Raw genomic sequence first — 20,085 nt, forward strand, 5'->3', positions numbered from 1 at the left:
AGTTTTGTTACTTAAAAATTCATCATATTTATACGAAAGCTTTGAAATGTAGCTTAGGGCTCAACCAAAAATGGTCATCTGGTCTTTGAGGATAATATCTGTTCCCTACTGAAACGGCTTTCTTACATTTGACGAACACAACAAAATGGAGTTCTACAGCCTTGTAAATAACTTACAAAGAAATAGAACCATTAAATGATACTTGCTTCAATTTTCTTCTCATTTGCACTTCAACTTCTACACTTTCAGTTCATAATCATCAAAAGCACTTTGTCCCTTACAAACTGTCAGCTCTCTTCATAGGTGGGCTCTTCTTCAGCAGTTGATGACTGACCGAAGGCTATAAGACTCGTGTGAGTACTTCCTTCAGCCACCATAGCCTGAACAGCCTGCCGTCAAATAAGTAGATGATAAGGGTATGTAATATTTACAGCAATGAGTTTAATATGAAACAGGTTTAATATCTGAAGATACATAACACATTTGATTCATTAAGATAAAGATAAAACAAATGAACGTTAAAAGGGAAAGCTTGAGTTGTGGCACGGATTATGCGAGAAGTAAGAGAACAAGGAGAACAAGGAGCCTCAAAATTTTCCCTGATGGTTGATGCACAAAAGTCTAACCTGAAAAAATTACAAATAAAACTTAACTTTATACAGCAGACTCTGTGTAAAAGAGGCATGCTTGGTCGTCCATTGGAAAATAATTGAAAAGGCAATATTTCTAGAACATATTAAAAATGTGCAACCAAAATGATATTATGAGTTAAAAGTACTTTTTCGAGGTATATAAATAAAAAACACATTCCAATGCTAGCAAATACTAACAAAATTGAAGTAATCCTTTAAAAAAATTAAGAAAAGGGAAAGTTTTGGCACAACAACCAACATCAACTTACTGCTTTATGGGTGTGTGCAGATAAACAATTTCATGAGTTTTATGCAGGTGCACGCAGATTACTTTCTTGAGAGGTTTATAAACAAAGTAAAGTAAAAAAAAATTCTATTAAAATGGTATATTCTATAAACTCACTATTTTAAGTTTAAAAGGTTTATTTTATTTTATGCGAACTAAGCATGTGAGAGAATACATGAGAAATAATAGCCAATTTGTAGTAACTAAAATTTTCCGTCGTTTTTCTTTAGTTGAGATCAACACAAGGGAATTCCGCTTGCAATCTTTGCATTATAACATTAAAGATGAAGGCAGAAAGAAAGGGAGAAAATCGCAGATGATGGAATTTTCTTCAAAATATCTTAAAATTTGTCTAAAAGAAATTCCTGGAGATATCGGGGAAGTACATAAGTACCTTTTCTATTTCACTAAAGACAAGAGGATGGTCTCTTAGATACTGTAGTGCTTTCTCTCTGCCTTGGCCCAGCCTGTTCAAAAGTTAAGAAACAATTAGATTGGTTATTTTTTATCTATTTATTATTATTCTTTATTTTTAGAATGAATCACAGCCTGATGCAAGCATCATTTGAACTTCAAACCTCTTGTTCACTGCAAAGAGGCTTTACCACTTTAAACCTCCAAAAAGAGATTCAAAAATTTAAGTGTCCTTTTTTTCTTCTTCTTCTTCTTTTTTTTTTCTTTTTTTTTTTGGCTATTCAAAAATCTGGCAACACATACTTCGCACAACCCTATGCTGTGCATCTTTGAGGATACCCATTTCTCTAAAAGGACGATTTTATATTTTTTGATTTGGTAATTACTTATGTGCACAAACAACTATTCTTAATATTTCACTATTTTAATACTTTTGCTGCATGTACAAATTGCTGCATATAGAATTAGGGGCTGTTTGGTTGCACACTTTTTGAAAAAACTTTTCTCAAAACATCTGACAATGGCAAATTTGTAATTAAAAGTTTTCTAGAGATTTCTATAAATTGTGTTTGGTTCAACAAAAAATTTACAGAAATATTTTCTATAAAATATCAAAACCTACCAAATTTTACAAAAAGCAATTTCCTCTCAAAATAAGAGAAAATCACCAGAAATCTGACACATACCATATTTAATTAAAAACCTACCAAATCTTGTTATTTTCTATAAAGTTATGAGCTATTTTCTTGTTTTGAACCAAACAAGCAAAGTACAAAAAACAAGAAAATTGGTACTTTTTTATTTCTCAAAACTTTTCCTATAATTTTTTTAAGAAATACAAGGAAATCATATTTTAGGTGGAAAACATTTCCTATAATTTCTAGAAATTGAACCAAACACCCCCTAATACAATATATACCAAATTCCAAAACCATTACCCTTTTCCTTTTTTTTTTTTCCTCTTTGCCTTTTCCGGAGTTTGTTTTTTAGGAGGGTGAACATAATGGAAACTCAATGGCCACATAAGTAAATGAAAGATTCTCAGGGGTTAAAGAAGGAAGGTGCTCCCTCTTCCCCACCCCCACAGCCACCACCTCCTCCTCCTCTCACATGTACGTATTAAATCAAAATAAATGTGACCTCCAAGTTCAAGGCCAAACCTGTGTTCTCCATAGCTATACCATGCACCCTTCTTTGCGACAATATCTGTAATCTCAGCACAATCCAAGACACAGCCCTACATGTAAGAATCAGTCAACAACATTATGAGCTTCAACTTTCAGAAACTTGAGAGCTGCATTTCTGTCCTCAGCTTATAGATACTGACCACTTTATTCACTCCTTCCCCGAACATGATCTCAAATTCAGCTTGCTTGTAAGGTCTGGATACCTGAAATCAAATTAAAATGAGAAATTGCAGTCACTATTTACTGAATTAACTTTTCAGTGAAAGCTAAAAACTAAAATATTTAGCTGACTTCCCAACATTTGAGTAGATTTACTTATTTAGTCTGAAAATAAGCCATCAAAAGAAAAAGAAAAATGCTTAGCATACTTTGCTTTTCTGCACCCTCACACGAACCCTGACCCCAATATCTTCATCACCCTTGGCCTGAAAAAAAAAGAACCAATAAATGACCAGAAAATATTAAAAGAGAAACATAGTGTTGGTGCACTGAAACTAAAGCTAGTTGCATGAGGATTGTGCTTACAGACTTTATCTTCCCGGTAGAACGTATCTCAAGGCGAAGAGATGCAAAGAACTTTAATGCAATACCTCCACTGGTAACTTCAGGATTTCCATAATAAACACCAATCTTACCAAATCAAGCACCACAATAATTTATTAGTCCATAATGTGTGTTGATCAATCAAGATACATGTGCAAGAAACAAATGTAGCAGAAATGAGAATCTGTGATGAACAAGGGGATATACACTAAGACATATGATAAGAAATGAGTGAATGTGTAGGGAGTTAAGAGGTTGCTACTATTGAGGATAGCTGAGAGAACTGTTTAAGATGGATTTGCATTTGCAATGTTGGCCATGAAATGCACTAATTAGGAGAATTGATAAGATATAATTAATGGCGAAAGAAGGACTAGAGATAGACCAAAAAGAACATGGTTAGAAGCTGTTAAGAAGGATATGATATTGATTTAGTGAAGGAGAACCCTCAACTGAATAGAGTGAAAGAGCTGGATTGGGACATCATTGTTGTAGTAGTATGAGGAATATAGGAGAGGAAGGTGAAACCTTGTATCTTATCTGGTTCAAGAATATGAGAGTACAACCAGCTTTTGAGGCATTTCCTGACATTTTACGCAGAGCTTGACTCATTAAACGAGCTTGCAGGCCCATCTGTTGCATGCCAATCTCACCCTGAAATACATGGAATTTATTGTTAGAAGTTTATCAACAATGGAGCAGTGTTCATGAAAGAACAAACGTAACCATTAAGAAAGTTTACTTCGATTTCTGCCCGTGGAGTGAGGGCAGAAACAGAATCGATGCAAATGAGATCTATTGCTCCTGATCTGCACATACGATCCGCAACTGAGATAAAAGGATGTCAGTGGAGCCACAAGTTAACTTGTCAAACTTTTCTTTTACCCAAATAGTTTCTGAATTAAAATCAATTTTTTTTAAATTAATATATTGATAATTCAGTGATGATAACAGATGTCATATGATAGGTTATGCAGCTTAGATGGTATACTGACAGAATACTGTAGGAAATAGATCTAGGCGTGTGGGTAGCTGTATCACGCTGTATAGCTGATTCTTAGGAGATTAGTTACCTAAAATACTAATATTCTATATTAGTTAAGATTTTGTATTATATAGATCCTAATTTATAGGAGCCTATCAAGGCCATATGTACAGGATATTATGTGTATATATAGGTATTCAGTCCCATGTAAATAAAGAAGCATTTTTTCACGAACTTCACAAAGCTTCATGGTATCAGAGTTGTAGGTTCAGAAACCCTACCTCTCCTCTCTCAAACCGGCGCTCTTAGCCTTCCTCTCCTATTTCCGAAATCATCTCTTCATGGCGGAATCCGAACAAACATCCAGGGATTCATCTACATCTAATCTCTCTCCCAATATTCCTACAACCTCTCGGCTAACTCCAGCCACCACCGAAAATAATCTCGTCCCTATCACCACTCATAAACTAAATGGCCACAACTACCTTCAATGGTCTCAGTCGATGATGATGTTCATAAGCAGACGGAGCAAAGATGAATATCTTACTAGAGTTATTCCAAAACCAGATTCAATGTTGAATACGGAATCTGGAGAGCGGAAAACAATCTGGTTATGTCTTGGTTGATTAGTTCCATGACAACCGAGATAGGAGAAAAAAATTTGTTGTACACCACGGCAAAAGATATATGGGAAGCAACACGAGAAACGTTCTCTAGTAGCAAAAACACAGCCGAACTTTTTCATGTGGAGAGTACTCTCCAGGATCTTCGTCAAGGAGAAAACCCTGTGACAATCTATTTCATGACTCTTACTCGCTATTGGCAGCAGCTAGATTTATTTGAGATACATGAATGGAAGTGTGCTGAAGATCATGCGCATTTCAGAAAGATCGTGGAGACTAAACGAGTCTTCAAATTCTTGATGGGACTCGACAAATCTCTCGATGAAGGGGCAGAATTCTTGGAACTAAACCTCTACCCAGTCTGCGAGAGGCCTTTTCTGAAGTGCGTAGAGAGGAGAGCCGAAAACGGGTTATGTTGGGACAATCTCATCCTGCCTCAATCCCTGAAGTTACAGCATTTGCAGCAGTCAAAGACAATCTACCAGATTATGTTGCTGCTCGAAGTAATTCTCAAAATACCAATGATAATCAAAGCAGAAGAGGTCGTCCTTGGTGTGATCATTGTCGGAGACCTGGGCATTTGAAGGAAATTTGTTGGAAATTGCATGGAAAGCCTGCTGATTGGAAGCCAAACCGAGATCACGAGGCAAAGGGGAATGTTTTCTTTTCTGAAGCATCTCAATCTAGTAATTCTGCTCCATTCAGTAAGAAATAATTAGAACTTCTCCAACAACTCATACAAAAGGCAAATAACCCCACACAAAGCTCTAATAGTTCAGCACTACATGCAGCCAAATCATCCTCCTCGTCTTGGATTATAGACTCGGGTGCATCCGATCATATGACGGGTGACTGATCACTTTTCACAACTTATTCCTCTTGTACCATCCTTCAAACAGTATGTATTATCGATGGTACATGCACCAAAGTGGTCGGAACATGAACCATTTGTCTCTCAAATACCCTTACTCTTCAGTCAGTGTTATTTGTGCCCGAACTTGACTGTAATCTCATATCCGTTAGTAAACTGAATCGTGACTTAAACTGTGAAACTAAATTTCTTTCTAAATCTTGTATTTTCCAGGACTTGAGCTCGGGGACGACAATTAGCAATGCTGATTTTCGTGCAGGCCTCTATGTTCTAGATGTCAACACTCCTTCAATCCATTCAGTCAATCATCAGTGTTCATTGAGTCATAGTTTTAAGTCTGCTAGTCATTCTAATAAGGAAAGTAAAATCATGATGTGGCACTTTCGTCTAGGCCATCCAAATTTTCTATATTTAAAAGCTTGTTTCCATCCTTATTCATCAATAAAAATCCTAATTTATTTCATTATGAAGTTTGTCAATTGGCAAAGTATATTCGGAACACGTATTCACCACGATCATACAAACCAAGTCACCCTTTTTCTCTCATTCACGGTGACATTTGGGGGTCATTCCGTATTCCTAGTATAACTGGTGCTCGATGGTTTTTATTGTTAGTTGATGATCATACTCGATTGTGTTGGACATTTCTTATGAAAGAAATATCTGAAACCAAACACATATTTCAACATTTTCATGGCATGGTTCAAACTCAGTTCAAAGCCAATATTCAAATCCTAAAAACTGATAATGCCAAAGACTTCTTCAATTCAAGTATTGGTCCTTATCTCAAATATCACGGTGTTGTTCAACAAAGTTCTTGTGTTGACACGCCACAACAAAATAGTGTAGCTGAACGTAAAAACCGTCATGTACTTAAGGTTGCTCGATCTTTGCTTTTTCAACCCAATGTTCCTAAGAAATTTTGGGGTGAAATCATTCTCACTGCAACGTATCTGATCAACCGTATGCCTTCTCGGGTTTTCAAATTTCACTCACCTATGCAAACGTTTCAAGGTCTATATCCTTCCTCACGTCTTGTGTCACAAATTCCTTTCAAACTTTTCGTTCGCACTGCTTTCGTTCATGTCCATTCTCAATACCGTGGTAAACTTAATGCTCGTGCACTTAAGTGTATCTTTCTTGGATATTCAGCCAATCAAAAAGGCTACAAATGTTTCTCCCTTACTACCTAAAAGTTAATACCATGGATGTCACTTTCTTCAAAGAAATTCCTTTCTACTCCAATTCTGCAATTCAGGGGGAGAATAACACAAATGAATAGTAGAATTGGGATTGGTCATCACTCATTGAACCGAATTCACCATCCCAGGTTTCCTTCACTTTATCTTCTCCCTCTAATACTCAAATTCTGGTTCCAGTTTCAGATTCAGGTTCAAACTTGATCCAACATATGTCTCAATCAAATTCCATGCCCGATCAATCTCCTATTGTCTATCCTAAACATCTTCTTCCTGATGATGCTATAAAAGTTTATGAAAGAACGAAAAATCTTGATCTGCCTGTACCAAATCACACTATTTTAAAAAACCTCCGCCTAGTCCGCTTAGGCGTACGCCTAGACCTAGGCGGTACCTAGACCGTCTAACTAGCGCCTAGCGTTTAGACGATATTTAGGCTGCCCACCTAGATTTTACGAGCGTTTAGGGGAGCATTGTCTACTTACATAGATTGCACCATGTAGGTCTTGATTGTGATTTTATGTGTCGTAGCCTACACGTCCTCCAAACTCCATTAACCTCCAAATATGAACATCTCCACTACCTCCTCCGACCTTCAGCAAAACCTCATCGATCACCACTTAAATGAAGAAAGAAAAAAAAACGTCCAGAAACCGTTTAGGCGTCCGCCTAGGCGATTAAGCGCTGGGCGCCAAGTCCGACACCTAGAAGCGTCCAGCGTTTAATGTAACATTGCCAAATCAGCAAGGTCAAGAAACTCTTCTAAGCTAAGCCGAACTTGAAAGAATACAAGATGAGGCAGATTCTGGTCCACGGTCAGGTTCAGGTTGTAACCTGAAGTTGGATCTTCCTATTGCACAGAGAAAAGGTGTTCGATCATGCACTCAACATCCTCTTCACAGTTACATCTCTTACATAAATCTATCTCCAAAATTTCAGGCATTTGTGACATACTTAGACAAAATCACTATTCCCAACTCAGTTTATGAGGCTCTAAGGGTTCCAGAATGGCGCAAAGCAACCTTTGAAGAGTACACTGCACTTGAAAAGAATGGCACTTGGGTATCAACAAAACTACCTCCTGGAAAGAAGACAGTGGGTTGCAAATGGATATTCTCAGTCAACAGAAGGCAGAAGGATGTGTACATAGATACAAAGCTCGACTAGTGGCTAAAAGGTTCACTCAATCATATGGAATTGATTATCAGGAGACTTCTGCTCCTGTAGAAAAGCTTAACACAATTCGTGTCTTATTGTCTATTGCAGTTAACCAGGATTAGCCATTATTCTAACTTGATGTCAAGAACGCATTTTTAAACGGAGATCTAATCGAGGAAGTCTATATGGATATACCTTCTGGCTTTAAGACTAAGGATACACAGGGGAAGGTTTGCAAGCTAAGAAAGGCATTATATGGACTTAAACAGTCCCCTAGAGCATGGTTTGACAGATTCACCAAGGTCCTTAAACAGGATGGATACTCCCAGACACAGTCAGATCATACTCTGTTTGTTAAACACTTTACAGATGAGAGAATCACAGTTTTGATAGTGTGTGTTGATGACAGTTCTCACAGGGAATCATGAAGGAGAAATGAGAAGGCTTAAGATGCTATTGTCCAAGGAATTCGAAATTAAAGACTTGGGTTTTCTGAAATATTTCCTGGGAATGGAAGTGGCACAGAGCAGTCAAGGAATCTCAGTCTCTCAACGCAAGTATGTTCTAGATCTCTTGCGCGAGACTAGCATGATTGGGTGCAATCCTGTTGAAACTCCTACGGATCCTAATACCAAACTAATGCCTCGAACTGATGAATTGGCAGCCGATAATGGGCGATATCAACGCTTGATGGGTAAGTTAATATATCTAACTCATACACGTCAAGATATAAGCTTTGCTGTCAGCATTGTTAGTCAGTTTCTTGGCAACCCGTCAGTAGATCACTTGGAGGCAGTAAACCGTATCCTAAAATACTTGAAGAAGGATCCCGGGAAGGGACTTATGTTCAGGAAATCAATCAATCGGACATTGAAAGTTTATATTGATGCCGATTGAGCTGGATCTCCTTATGACCGAAAATCCACATCTGGATATTGCTCATTTATTTGGGGAAATCTAGTGATATGGCGTATCAAAAAACAGACAGCAAGGTTGTTGATAGCGGATCGCGGCGCATCGCGGTGAGGTACCGCTAAGGCTATATCGGGCTATTGCGGCGAAATCACGGCAAATAGCGCACAGTCAAATAGCGGTTAAATTTAAATATATTTAAATATCCTAAATAATAAGAAAATTCATAAAAAAATCTAAAAATTCAATTAGTTGTAAATTTCTTGTATTATCAGTAAATAACCATTAGTAGGCTTGTTGTATGAATGAAACTATGAAGAAATTCAAGAAATATAACATCATAATATGTATGATAGCGTGTTTAGCCGCTTTAAACCGCGAAAATCCGCTTTTAACCGTGAAAACCCGCTTTTAACCCGCTAAAATCCGCTTTTACGCGCTATTCGAATGAATAGTGGATTTTCCCGCTTAAGCCAGCCGCGAAACCCCTACGCGTAGCGCTAAAGGGCCGCGACCGCTATTCGTGCCGCTATAGCCCCGCTATTGGCCGCTATTTACAACACTGACAGACAGTGCTAGCACGTAGCAATGCTGAGACCGAGCTCCGTGCATTAGCCTTGGGCATCTGTGAAGGAATTTGGTTATGGCGACTGCTAAACGAACTTAAGATTGGAACTTCGGATTCTATCGGGATCATGTGTGACAATCCGTCAGCAATTGCAATTGCCAAAAATCTAGTCTATCATGATCGAACTAAGCATGTGGAGATTGACAGACACTTCATCAATGAGAAAATTGAAAGCAAGACAATATCACTCAACTATGTTCCATCTAGGCAACAAGCAGCAGACATCTTGACTAAAGCTTTGTTTCGGCCCAATCTCACTGAACTAAGTACTATACTTGGTTTGGAGAACATATATCGCCTAGCCTGAGGGTGAGTGTAGGAAATCAATCTAGGCGTGTGGTTAGCTATATCACGCTGTATAGCTGATTCTTAGGAGATTAGTTACCTAAAATACTCTAACCACGCTGTATAGTTGATTCTTAGGAGATTAGTTACCTAAAATACTGATATTATATTAGTTAAGATTTTGTATTATATAGATCCTAATTTATAGGAGCCTATCAAGGCCATATGTACAGGATATTATGTGTATATATAGGTATTCAGTCCCATGTAAATAAAGAAGAAGCATTTTTTCACAAATTTCACTAAGCTTCAAATACAAAGGTTAATCCACGTGATAAGGAATATGGTTGAAATATCCAAGTACGTTAATGAGGGTTGCATATATAAGAACACTAGAATGATTTCATGAAGAAATCCATGGTTAATCCAAGTGATAAAGAATATGGAAGTGAAATATCTGGCATTAACAAGGGTTGCATACAACAGAACACTACAATAATTTCATGAAGAACTTCATAGCTTCACTATTTAAGTCGGTCATATTAAGAGATTAGAGAGAGTGCTCTGTTAAAAAGATGAGAAAAGAAGTTACTTTCCAGCGCCATTTCACCATGATCAGGTTGGCAGACAATCAGATTTTCAATATCTACTCCCAGTGCCCTAGAATATGCGGGATCAAAAGCATGTTCTGCATCAACAAGCATGGCATTCCCACCAAGTTTCTGCATTTTGATGTAAATGTTCATTTAAATACCTTGAAAAAGAAATCATGTCCTTTAAAGTTAACCACACACACCTGTACTTCGGCAATAGCATGTAATGCTAGTGTGGTCTTTCCGCTACTCTCAGGACCATATATCTGCAAACAAATAGTCATGAAGTCAGATATAACCGCTACAGAAATAAAGACAAGAAGATAATACTCAAATCTCAAGTAAAATAAAAGGTTAATTGCCCATAGACGCCCTGTAGTTATATTGTTGCAGGCGGCCCCCCCAGTGAAATTGTTTGGCGCTCTTTCACCCTCAGAGAAAGAGAATTTTGATTTTTGACAAATAGATATCCTAAGGATAAAAGAGTCAAAAAATTCACTCAGAGGTCTATCCGCACTTGGGAGATAGTACAGGGGGTCTATCCACAACAATAGAACTAGGGGGTGTCTATCTGCAATTGGGCAATAGTACAAGATCGTCTAGCCACAATCAACCCTAAAATAGAAATAGTAGAAAGATTTCCAATGTTGCATGTCAGGCACACTATTATATGTAGGATGCTTCTCAAACACAGAATGGAGTGGCGGGCATATCTTTCAGTACCAAACACTTACAAATATGTAACCTTATTCACCTCAAAAGTATGTCTAAGATGAAGTATGTCATGTCACCCTAGACAAAAGAAAATTAAACGAGTCATTTTTACTATTTGAAGTTATCCACATATGAATAACAACCTAGGTATATCTGTATAAGATTAACACACAAAAGATACACACTATATAGCCATGTCCTTCTGTTAGGATTGCTCAAAATTGTCATATCTGACATCATGTGTCCATGTTGAAGTGTGATACCTGTGTGAAGTTTTGGATCTATATATCCTCGAGGTTATGCTGTTTGTATTATTTATGTTTGTTGAACTATAGACTTCTTTCAGAAACTTTAGTTTTGTATGAGAATATGCAAAGATTGCATCAAAATGCAAAAGATATGAGTAACCATGTGATACCCATATCTGAAAATTGTCTCCATACTATAGAAAGTCGGTCAGCCAATAACACTGCATAAAGACTCAAGCCATGTGCACATATACAAACAATATTAATAGCCCTATAAATATTAATTGGAAATGTGCCCCTCTGAAGATCAGATACTCCCTTGGTTACACAAGGAAATGAACATTCTCTTAAGAGGATATTATCACTGCCCCCTCATACCGTATGCAAATTTTATAAAATCAAAAGCAACTGATCAACATTTCAGTTGAACCAGTATAGCCAATATTAGCAGTTTTCTTTTCCATTTGTTCTTGCTTTACTGTGGTCAAAGAACATTGATATTAGCCCCGTTCATCGAGATTCTAAGAAGAATCATGACTAAAATTAGTTCTCAAACAATCAAAAGGAAAATTTAAACACGTACATAAAAGAATCATATCAGAGGTTACCTCTACAACTCTTCCTTTGGGAAGACCACCGCCCAGGGCAAAATCTAGTGTTAAACAACCACTTGGAAAAGTCTCACTGTGTCGGAAAGAATAGAAGTTTTAGCACAAACCCGAAATACATTTCTTCTCAAAAATGGACTTGCATGAACATCAGGTACCAACATCTTATGCTTAAAAGGGAATGTAAATTACACAAAAGCACCACCAGCACTGCCTAATCTTGTAACACTTCCTCTTCCAAAAGAACTGTTAATGTCGTTCATTGCTGCTTCCAGAGCTTTTTGCTACAAAAAAGGTAATTTTCAAAGATACTATCAATTGTGCACTTGGGCCAGGACATAAAGCAAAAAAGAGAAACATTAGTAGAATAAACACTAATGAAAAAACCCACTTTAGCACTAGGTTTAAGTATGTCGTTTAGGATCAACATTGCGGACAACATTACAATTTATGAATTTGATAAGAACTGTGGGCAATAGAGTCAAAGGTTAAAAGGGAACTGTTTATAAACACATAATTCAATAACTTCTTTATAACTAATAAACTACATATTTTCAGTGGTTTTCCAACAGAATTACCAATAAGAAAGCTTTATCCTGATGTTATGATGGGCATGGAGGTGAAAGGCAAATGAATAACAAGAAGGGGGAATAATACTCTTTACACATCGTAGTGGGTTCCCGACCGAATTAACCAAGATTTTTTGCAAACACCTTGTAAGTATCTTTTAGCCTTCTGAAACATTATACCATCAGAAGTTGAACTTGTACATATAGATTGGTCAAATGCTAAGGATAGATAAGCAGTGATTTCTATCACTACAAGGTAGTTTGAATTGATGAACAAATGAGGGAACCTAGTTAGGTCATTGCGGTGTGAGCAAGTCATTGCGGTGTGAGCAAAAGAAGACAACTGATTCTATCAATCAGAGGAAATATTGAGCGACTAAAAAGAACACAATAGTTGCCAAAATCAGAAGAAGAGATAAAAGTCTTTCTTGTTCTTTGTTTCAAACATAGGCTAGAGAGGAAGTATTAATAGTTATATGTGACTATGTGTAATCTTATTGTTTTTCAATACATAAAATGAAACGCTTCCAAACATTTGGCTTACTCTCACACATAAATCTCTTCTCGAAATATTTAGTTAAAACCTATGGATTCCTTAGTTTACGATTGCGAGGCTAATGGCCTTTAGATGAATATAAATGCCAATAAGTGATCCAGTGAGCTTTTAGCTTACACTTCCAACATGCCTCCGCAACATAACATACGCAAATGATATGTGGATACATGAGGAAATTGCTATAGACTTGGTTCTGTCGACAAAATTCTGAAAATGGTGGTTGGGAATTTCATTGATGAATACATAAACTGAAGTATAGCTGACTCAAATAAAGGAGAACTTTATTAATAGTGCATCTCAGTAAGACTTCAAGTAACAGAAGTTAGCAGATTAACTGATGTTTATTAAATCCCACATTAAAATAGACCAGCAAGCACCCAAAAACACATTCTTTTACTAAATTTTTCCACCAAGAGTAACGTCTAGAGGGAAAGAAGTGGGCGGAAAAGCCCATCTACAAAATTGAAGTTTTAAATAAAACCCATGATGGGTTTTGATCGAAATTTCAATAAAATGAAACCCAGGAACTTACTCGGTCTATATATCGAGGGTCAGTCTCGTTGGAGAGAGCGCCGTTGCCCTTCACATCGAACTCGCATCGAAGCTTCCTCCTAATTTTAGGACGAACGAAGGGCAAAGAGGAGGAACTGGAAGCTGGGAATTGAAGTGAAGACGAAAGAAACAGACTAGGGTTTATGAGGAAAAGGGTTTGGGGATTTACAAGGGATTTAGCAAAAGCCATGGTTTTTACAAGCTAAAGGGAGAAAAGGCAGCTCCTTTTATTTGTCCTCGATAGCAAGAAACAATAACGGGAAGGGTTGCCGTCAAATTTTGTAGGAAGAGTTTGGAGTGATAGTGGAGAACTAGAAGCGGTTTCGGGAGGCGAGGGCGATGGTTTAGAGCAGAAGAGGATGAAATCTTTTGAGTATAAAACTAGTAGAATCCAATTTAGTAGAATCCAATTATATTAAATTTCACTTTAAGCATGTATAATTTGGTCCCTAGAATTTCCAACATTATTATAAAACTCTACATCATATTAATTATTAGTAGTGAATAATAATATATTAATAGATAATTGCATGTCAATAAAATATTTATGAAAAGAGTAGAAAACATAGAATTGTCCTAAATTTTACCATGAAACTCATATAGGAAAATTACAAAGAACATTCTTATGTTTAGGTAACAAGACAAAAGGTACAAACATAAATTTTAGAAAACATTAGGATATTTAAGCGCATCAAGATTCTTTATCTAAAATTTGAAAAAAAAATGCAGCAAGACACAAAATGAAGGTATATAAGTATAATTTTGATAAACTGCAAGGTATTTAAATTCAGTTAAGCCTACAAAAGATTTAAAACATTTGTTATCCATAAACAATAGTATATTATCCCATTGATAAATAATATTTATCATACAATATGAGGTCAGATGCTTAGCTTATACTTATATAGTAGAGGAGATTAGAAAAATTAAAGCATCATATTTTAAATGAGTCTCAATATTTTAAATTATTTCCTGAAATTATATACTTCGTTTAGAAAACTTTAGAATAAACTTTTGAATGACTACTACAAAGTGTTAGACATCAAATAACTATTGAAAAAATAAAATCCATGATATCGGGTTGCAAAAATTAGGGATATGTATGCAATATTGGACGTTATATGGGATAATATTCATACATAACATGACATTGTATTATGTAATGTAACATGTTAATGAATTTTAAACATAAGAATTTGCATCAAGATATATGTTTAAGATTTGGAAGAGCCTAAAGTTGAGAAATTTGGGAGAAGAATTATGGAATTTGTGGTTTTTGCGGGTTTCGATTTTGTTTCCTAAACATGATCCAAACCCCAACCCACAATCAAATTAAAAATGACATGATTTTCTCGATATCTTTAAAGGGATTTATCGGTCATATTTTCAATAACGATCGATATATCAAAAAGATCAACAAACAAAAGAAAATAATATAAAATATTACTAAGATAAAGTCTTTAACCCGATATATTAGCCGATATAATAATATATTGGTCGATATTTAATAGAATGCCTATAAGAGCAATATGTAAAGGTTATTTAGATATTAGTTCCTTGATTTTAAATATCCAATCCCACAAAATTTTAAAATTGCTCCATAATATTAGGAACTAATATTAAATTATTAAAATTTTGAGGGACAAATTATAAATAAGTCATATTTAAAAGAAGTGTTAGTTTTTTAAAAATCCTCTTAACTATGGAGATTGTCTTAAAAACTCCACTCAACTGATTCAATTTGACAAAACTCTCTCATTATGTAGGGTGTTACAGATAACCCCTCTCAACTTTGATACAATTTTAGAAAACACCTCTCAATTATAGCATATCTCATAAAAAAACCCTAATCATTTACATTTCTATCAACAAACCCCCTTAACGTAGTTACTTCGATATGTGATTTGGAAAAAAAATACTCACTTAAAGAAAGCAATTTTAATTAAAAAGAAACCATCAACCAATAATAAATGGATCACAATCAATTTATACTTTTTTCCCCCTTTATATCACCTCTTTTATCTGGCAAAAGCCAATGTAATTCTTTTATGATTGATTGATATTTTAGTCTTTTTAAGTCAAGTATTTGTCACATAATAGATAAGACTTAATGATGTTAGTTTTGAGGGGTTAGGTTTAAGTGAGAAAAGTTCACTAGGATTAAATTATTTTTTTCAAGTTGAGATAGATTATCTACAAAGCACCCAAAACTTGGTGGAGATTTACTCGGTTTTAAATAGTTTTGTCGGGGGTGGAGGGTGGGGGGAGGGGGGTTGACATGCCCTCCATAGTTGAGGGGGAGTTTTCTAAAATTAACTCTTAAACAAAAACACAACTTAAGGCACATGTGATATCAATTTTATAATAGTAAAGTTTATAGCAAGTCCATCACTCAATGAACTGGTTTGGGTTATTTGTTCTTAAATTTATCCTACACATCAAGTCTAAAAAAATTTTGCTATAAGAATCTCTAAGAGAATTTTAATATTTATTTGGGATGAGTATATGATCATTCTGATTCCCCTTGTATTTTATGATTCGTAATAAATTATTTGACAAAGTAAATTAAGTTGTCATTATATATTGCTCGCATTCTTATAAGATTATGAAGCTCGTAGCTTGGATGTGAGTATTATTGTAGATATTGTATTCTTCTAACTCCTTAAGCTAAATTTGTAGATGTTGTTTGATATTTGATAAACATGAATTATTTTGTTAAAATACAATCAATATATGAGTGCATAATATATACAAATCATTCTTAGACTATATTTTATAATTTTCTAAAACTAGCGAGTAATCAATTAGTAGTTGGGAAGATGTAAAAAGAGCACAATGTCAGATATTAAAATTGATCACATAATTTATAATTTCTTTATTGATTGAATTTGCGCATTCTAACTTAAAAAATTCTATAAAAAAATTCTTGAATATTTATAATACTCGATCGCCATATAAACAACAGGTGGAAGTGATTATTTTATAACTGAACAAAATCCTTAATGACTAGATAAAACTAACCATTTTTCTTAATGAATTCAAGAATTTATTTTTTATTAATAATAATAGATTTTTTCCATATTGATCCCTTACATCATTAATATTTTAAAATTATATATTTAAATTGTTAATTAATCTTAAATCATTAATATTTTAAGACTTTAAACATCAATATTTTTCTGGAAGACAAAATGTCAAAATGAGACATGGAAGTATCCAAAAAATTTAGGGCTTGTTTGGATTGAGGGGAATAAGGGTGAAGGGAAGTTAGGGGAACCATTCACCTTGTTTGGGAACATTTAGGAGGTGAAGTTATTCATCCTAGTTCTCCTTGGTTCACCCCCTAGTAAAAATAAAAAGGAGTAGTAGCTCAGAGAGTGCTTGTTTTCATCGTGAGTATGATGATTGTGACGGAACCCACCGATCACAAAGCACTAACTTCATCATTGATACTTCAGTGTGTTTGTGGGGTGAGAGAGGCTCGAACACTCGATCTCAGGATTTCTCAAATTTAGCTATGAGACCTACGCGCTAGCCAACTGCGCCACCACCCCGTTGTTTTGATTCTCATGACATATCATATTAATTCAATTACTTCCGTAGCATTTAAGAACCCCCGCCCACAGGAAAATATCATCACCGGAATGTTTCTCGCCTAAGCTATTGAGCTTCACTAAGGCCTAACCATGAGATCAGGCAAGTGTTGACCCAGTCATTGAAGCCCATTTCAATGAATCCCTCCTACGTAGGGATGCTCAGCCATATCGGTATCTGCGGATATATCCGTAATCGTATCCTTTAGAATACCGATATAATTACTCAAACCTATCACCGATAGATATAGTTGCGGGTATGGTTATTTAGTGAACTATTCGGGTCCCTATTTGAAGTATCAGAATATATGTTGATCATATAGCCGCAATTGTTTCCAATCCTTAGATTCTAAGACTAATTTTGATGACCAATAGATCAAGTCTCAACTCTTCAAATATAATAAACATAGCAACTGAACTCCCTTGTACTGTATGAACTATATTCTTTTGATATTATTTCGTTTTCTCATATATGTTTTGTAACGACATGCATATCTAGATGTATATCACAAGTATATCTAAATCCATATCCAATGTTAGCAGATATGGATATGGATTTTCTTTATCGAGGCATATCTGTATCCACATCTGTGATTGGAAAAGTGGACATAAATATGGTAAATATCATACCCAAGCCGTTTCCGGACAATTTGCACCCCTGCTCCTACTTAATATAATATAATTTGCCTACTAACCTGATATTTCAGATTATCTTGACATTATTAACTCCTCTTAAGGTCCAAATACACATGTGGCTCATCTGCTCATCGTTTAACCGATGATAATCTTTTCAAGTGAGGTATGTGATCCAACATCACATGCGTGTTGTGTCGAACTATGATAGAGGAGTCACAACATTTACTTCTTTCATTCTTGTTTCACCCTCTCGATTTGGACCTATTTTGAAGTGAAGTTCAACCTCACATGTTGGAAGTCCTCAGCTAAAGAACTCTAGGCTTCTTCTTGCCCAAATGCAATCTCCATATGGGAAGAACGTAACGAGCGTGTTTTCAACTCAAAGAGTCAGACCAAAGAAGATTCATAATGAGTACTTCACTATTAGTGGAGCTCTGGCTTGATCACCTGACATTGCCTAAATGCAAATGATCACACAAGTTCCTAGGTTACCCTCACCCTCTATCTCTTCTGATCGTCAATAGAGGATGAAATCGTTGAGTATAAAACTAGTAAAATCCAATTTAGCCGCCATATCAAAAATAAAATCAACCGTCTTTCAGGGCCCTTTTCTTTCCACTACCAACCCCCCACCCACCCACGCACCTTTTTTTTTTGGAGGAGTGAGGTGCAGTATAAAGATTTTTATGAATATTTATTATAACTTGGAAAACTACTATAACTTAATTATAATTTGTTTAAATAATTAAAATATAAAAAATAATTATTATAATTTTCAATAATTATTATTTGGGGACGTAACTCAAATGGTAGACCGTTCACTTAGCTTGCGAGCAGTAAACGAGGATGGGGATCGATAACTCGCATCTCCATATAATTTAGTGTACTGCTTTGTCATTGAAGTATGCATCCAATAATAGAGAATTTAGAAGTCATTAGAATTTTCACAGCACAGAATAAGTAAAATAGAATTAGAAGTAAACATAGACCATTTTTGTTACAATTTGGTGTACAATTTTATCATTGAAGTCCCTATTCAATGATAAAGAGTTTAGAAGCATTTAGAATTTTCGCACCATAAAATAAGTAAAAATAGAATTAGAAGTTAATATAGAGTTATTATTAGAAAAATAAAGATTTTTATGAGTACAAACATTGTTGAGTTGGGTAGGTAGGTTAGGTGCACTCTCAAAAATTATGATGGAAACATTCTCAAAAAGCAGAGTGCTCGAGCTCACTTAACTGCTAACAATACTGGGATTAATACCTTCTATTTCCGTTATTGTTACAATTCAATGTACGTTTTTGTCAGTCAAATTCATGTTCATTGATAAAAATTCTACAAGATTTTAGGATTTTATGAAATAACAGTTTAGCTACAATCCCAAAACTAAAAAGGATTTTTGCATTTATACCTTTCAAAAGGGCTGAATTTCTAAATTATAAATTGACCCTTTGAATCTAGATATATAGTAATATTATCGTGAATATCACATATTGATTATTTTTGCTCAATTTTCAATTTTATTACATCCCTAATTTAGGTGTATGATAAGAATGTATATATAATTTTCTAGTTGTAAATGAATAAAATTAATTACCTCAATCAAGATATATGGGAGATATTCAAAACTGAGTGGTAGAAAAAATAAAAAGTAGTAGTAGCTCAGAGAGTGCTTGTTTTCATCGTGAGTATGATGATTGTGACGGAACCCACCAATCACAAAGCACTAACTTCATCATTGATACTTCAGTGTGTTTGTGGGGTGAGAGAGGCTCGAACTCTCGACCTCAGGATTTCTCAAATGTAGCTATGAGACCTACGCGCTAGCCAACTGCGCCACCACCCCGTTGTTTTGATCTTCATTACACATTGTATTAATTCAATTACTTTCGTAGCATTTATGAACCCCGGCCCACACGAAAATATCATCACCGGAATGTTTCCCGCCTAAGCTATTGAGCTTCACTACGGCCTAACCATGAGATCAGGCAAGTGTTGACCCGGTCATCGAAGCCCATTTGAATGAATCCCTCCTACGTAGGGGTGCTCAGCCATATCGGTATCTGCGGATATATCTGTAATTGTATCCTTTAGAATACCGATATAGTTACTCAAACCTATCACCAATAGATATTGATACAAGTATATCTTCTCTGCTTCGGGAACTTAGTGATCCTCATGGGAGCTTAAGGATAGATGCTTCTCATGGTATCTTGAGAATAGAAACGATGAAAATCAGGAAATAACAAGTCTGGCAAACTGGCTCTGATCGGTCGACTGATGAACAAT

General features: G+C 35.5%; 1 protein-coding gene and 1 non-coding gene across 3 annotated transcripts; both read right to left on the bottom strand.

Moving 5' to 3' along the window:
* LOC109850564 (DNA repair protein recA homolog 1, chloroplastic) lies at positions 12–13,933 on the bottom strand. Of its 2 annotated transcripts, none has more exons than XM_020420592.1 (13): positions 13,544–13,932; positions 12,079–12,170; positions 11,887–11,962; positions 10,520–10,582; positions 10,316–10,445; positions 3,805–3,890; positions 3,591–3,716; positions 3,045–3,149; positions 2,888–2,944; positions 2,660–2,722; positions 2,493–2,569; positions 1,313–1,385; positions 12–389 (listed from the first exon to the last, which is right to left on the bottom strand). In XM_020420592.1, the coding sequence occupies exons 1-13, from the start codon at positions 13,751–13,753 to the stop codon at positions 288–290; spliced, it is 1,260 nt and encodes a 419-aa protein (XP_020276181.1). In that variant the 5' UTR covers positions 13,754–13,932; the 3' UTR covers positions 12–287. The 2 variants fall into 2 exon arrangements, with proteins under 2 accessions (XP_020276181.1, XP_020276182.1); XM_020420593.1 differs by lacking the exon at positions 12–389 and adding an exon at positions 413–626 and having other exon boundaries at positions 13,544–13,933.
* On the bottom strand, positions 19,555–19,642 carry TRNAM-CAU. Its single transcript is given in 2 exon segments — positions 19,555–19,590; positions 19,605–19,642. It is a non-coding gene; the product is annotated as a tRNA-Met (tRNA).

Source organism: Asparagus officinalis, chromosome 7 (genome assembly GCF_001876935.1).
Source record: "Asparagus officinalis chromosome 7, Aspof.V1, whole genome shotgun sequence".
Classification (NCBI taxonomy): Eukaryota; Viridiplantae; Streptophyta; class Magnoliopsida; order Asparagales; family Asparagaceae; genus Asparagus; species Asparagus officinalis.

What these genes read in the sequence shown, in the direction of transcription:
- LOC109850564 (XM_020420592.1), bottom strand. Translation starts at nt 13,753, where the DNA reads ATGGCTTTTGCTAAATCCCTTGTAAATCCCCAAACCCTTTTCCTCATA. An exon ending in ATGCTATTGCCGAAGTACAG is followed by an intron (nt 10,446 to 10,519) that starts GTGTGTGTGGTT and finishes ATCAAAATGCAG; the next exon opens with AAACTTGGTGGGAATGCCAT. An exon ending in TGAGGGTGCAGAAAAGCAAA is followed by an intron (nt 2,723 to 2,887) that starts GTATGCTAAGCA and finishes ATTTGATTTCAG; the next exon opens with GTATCCAGACCTTACAAGCA.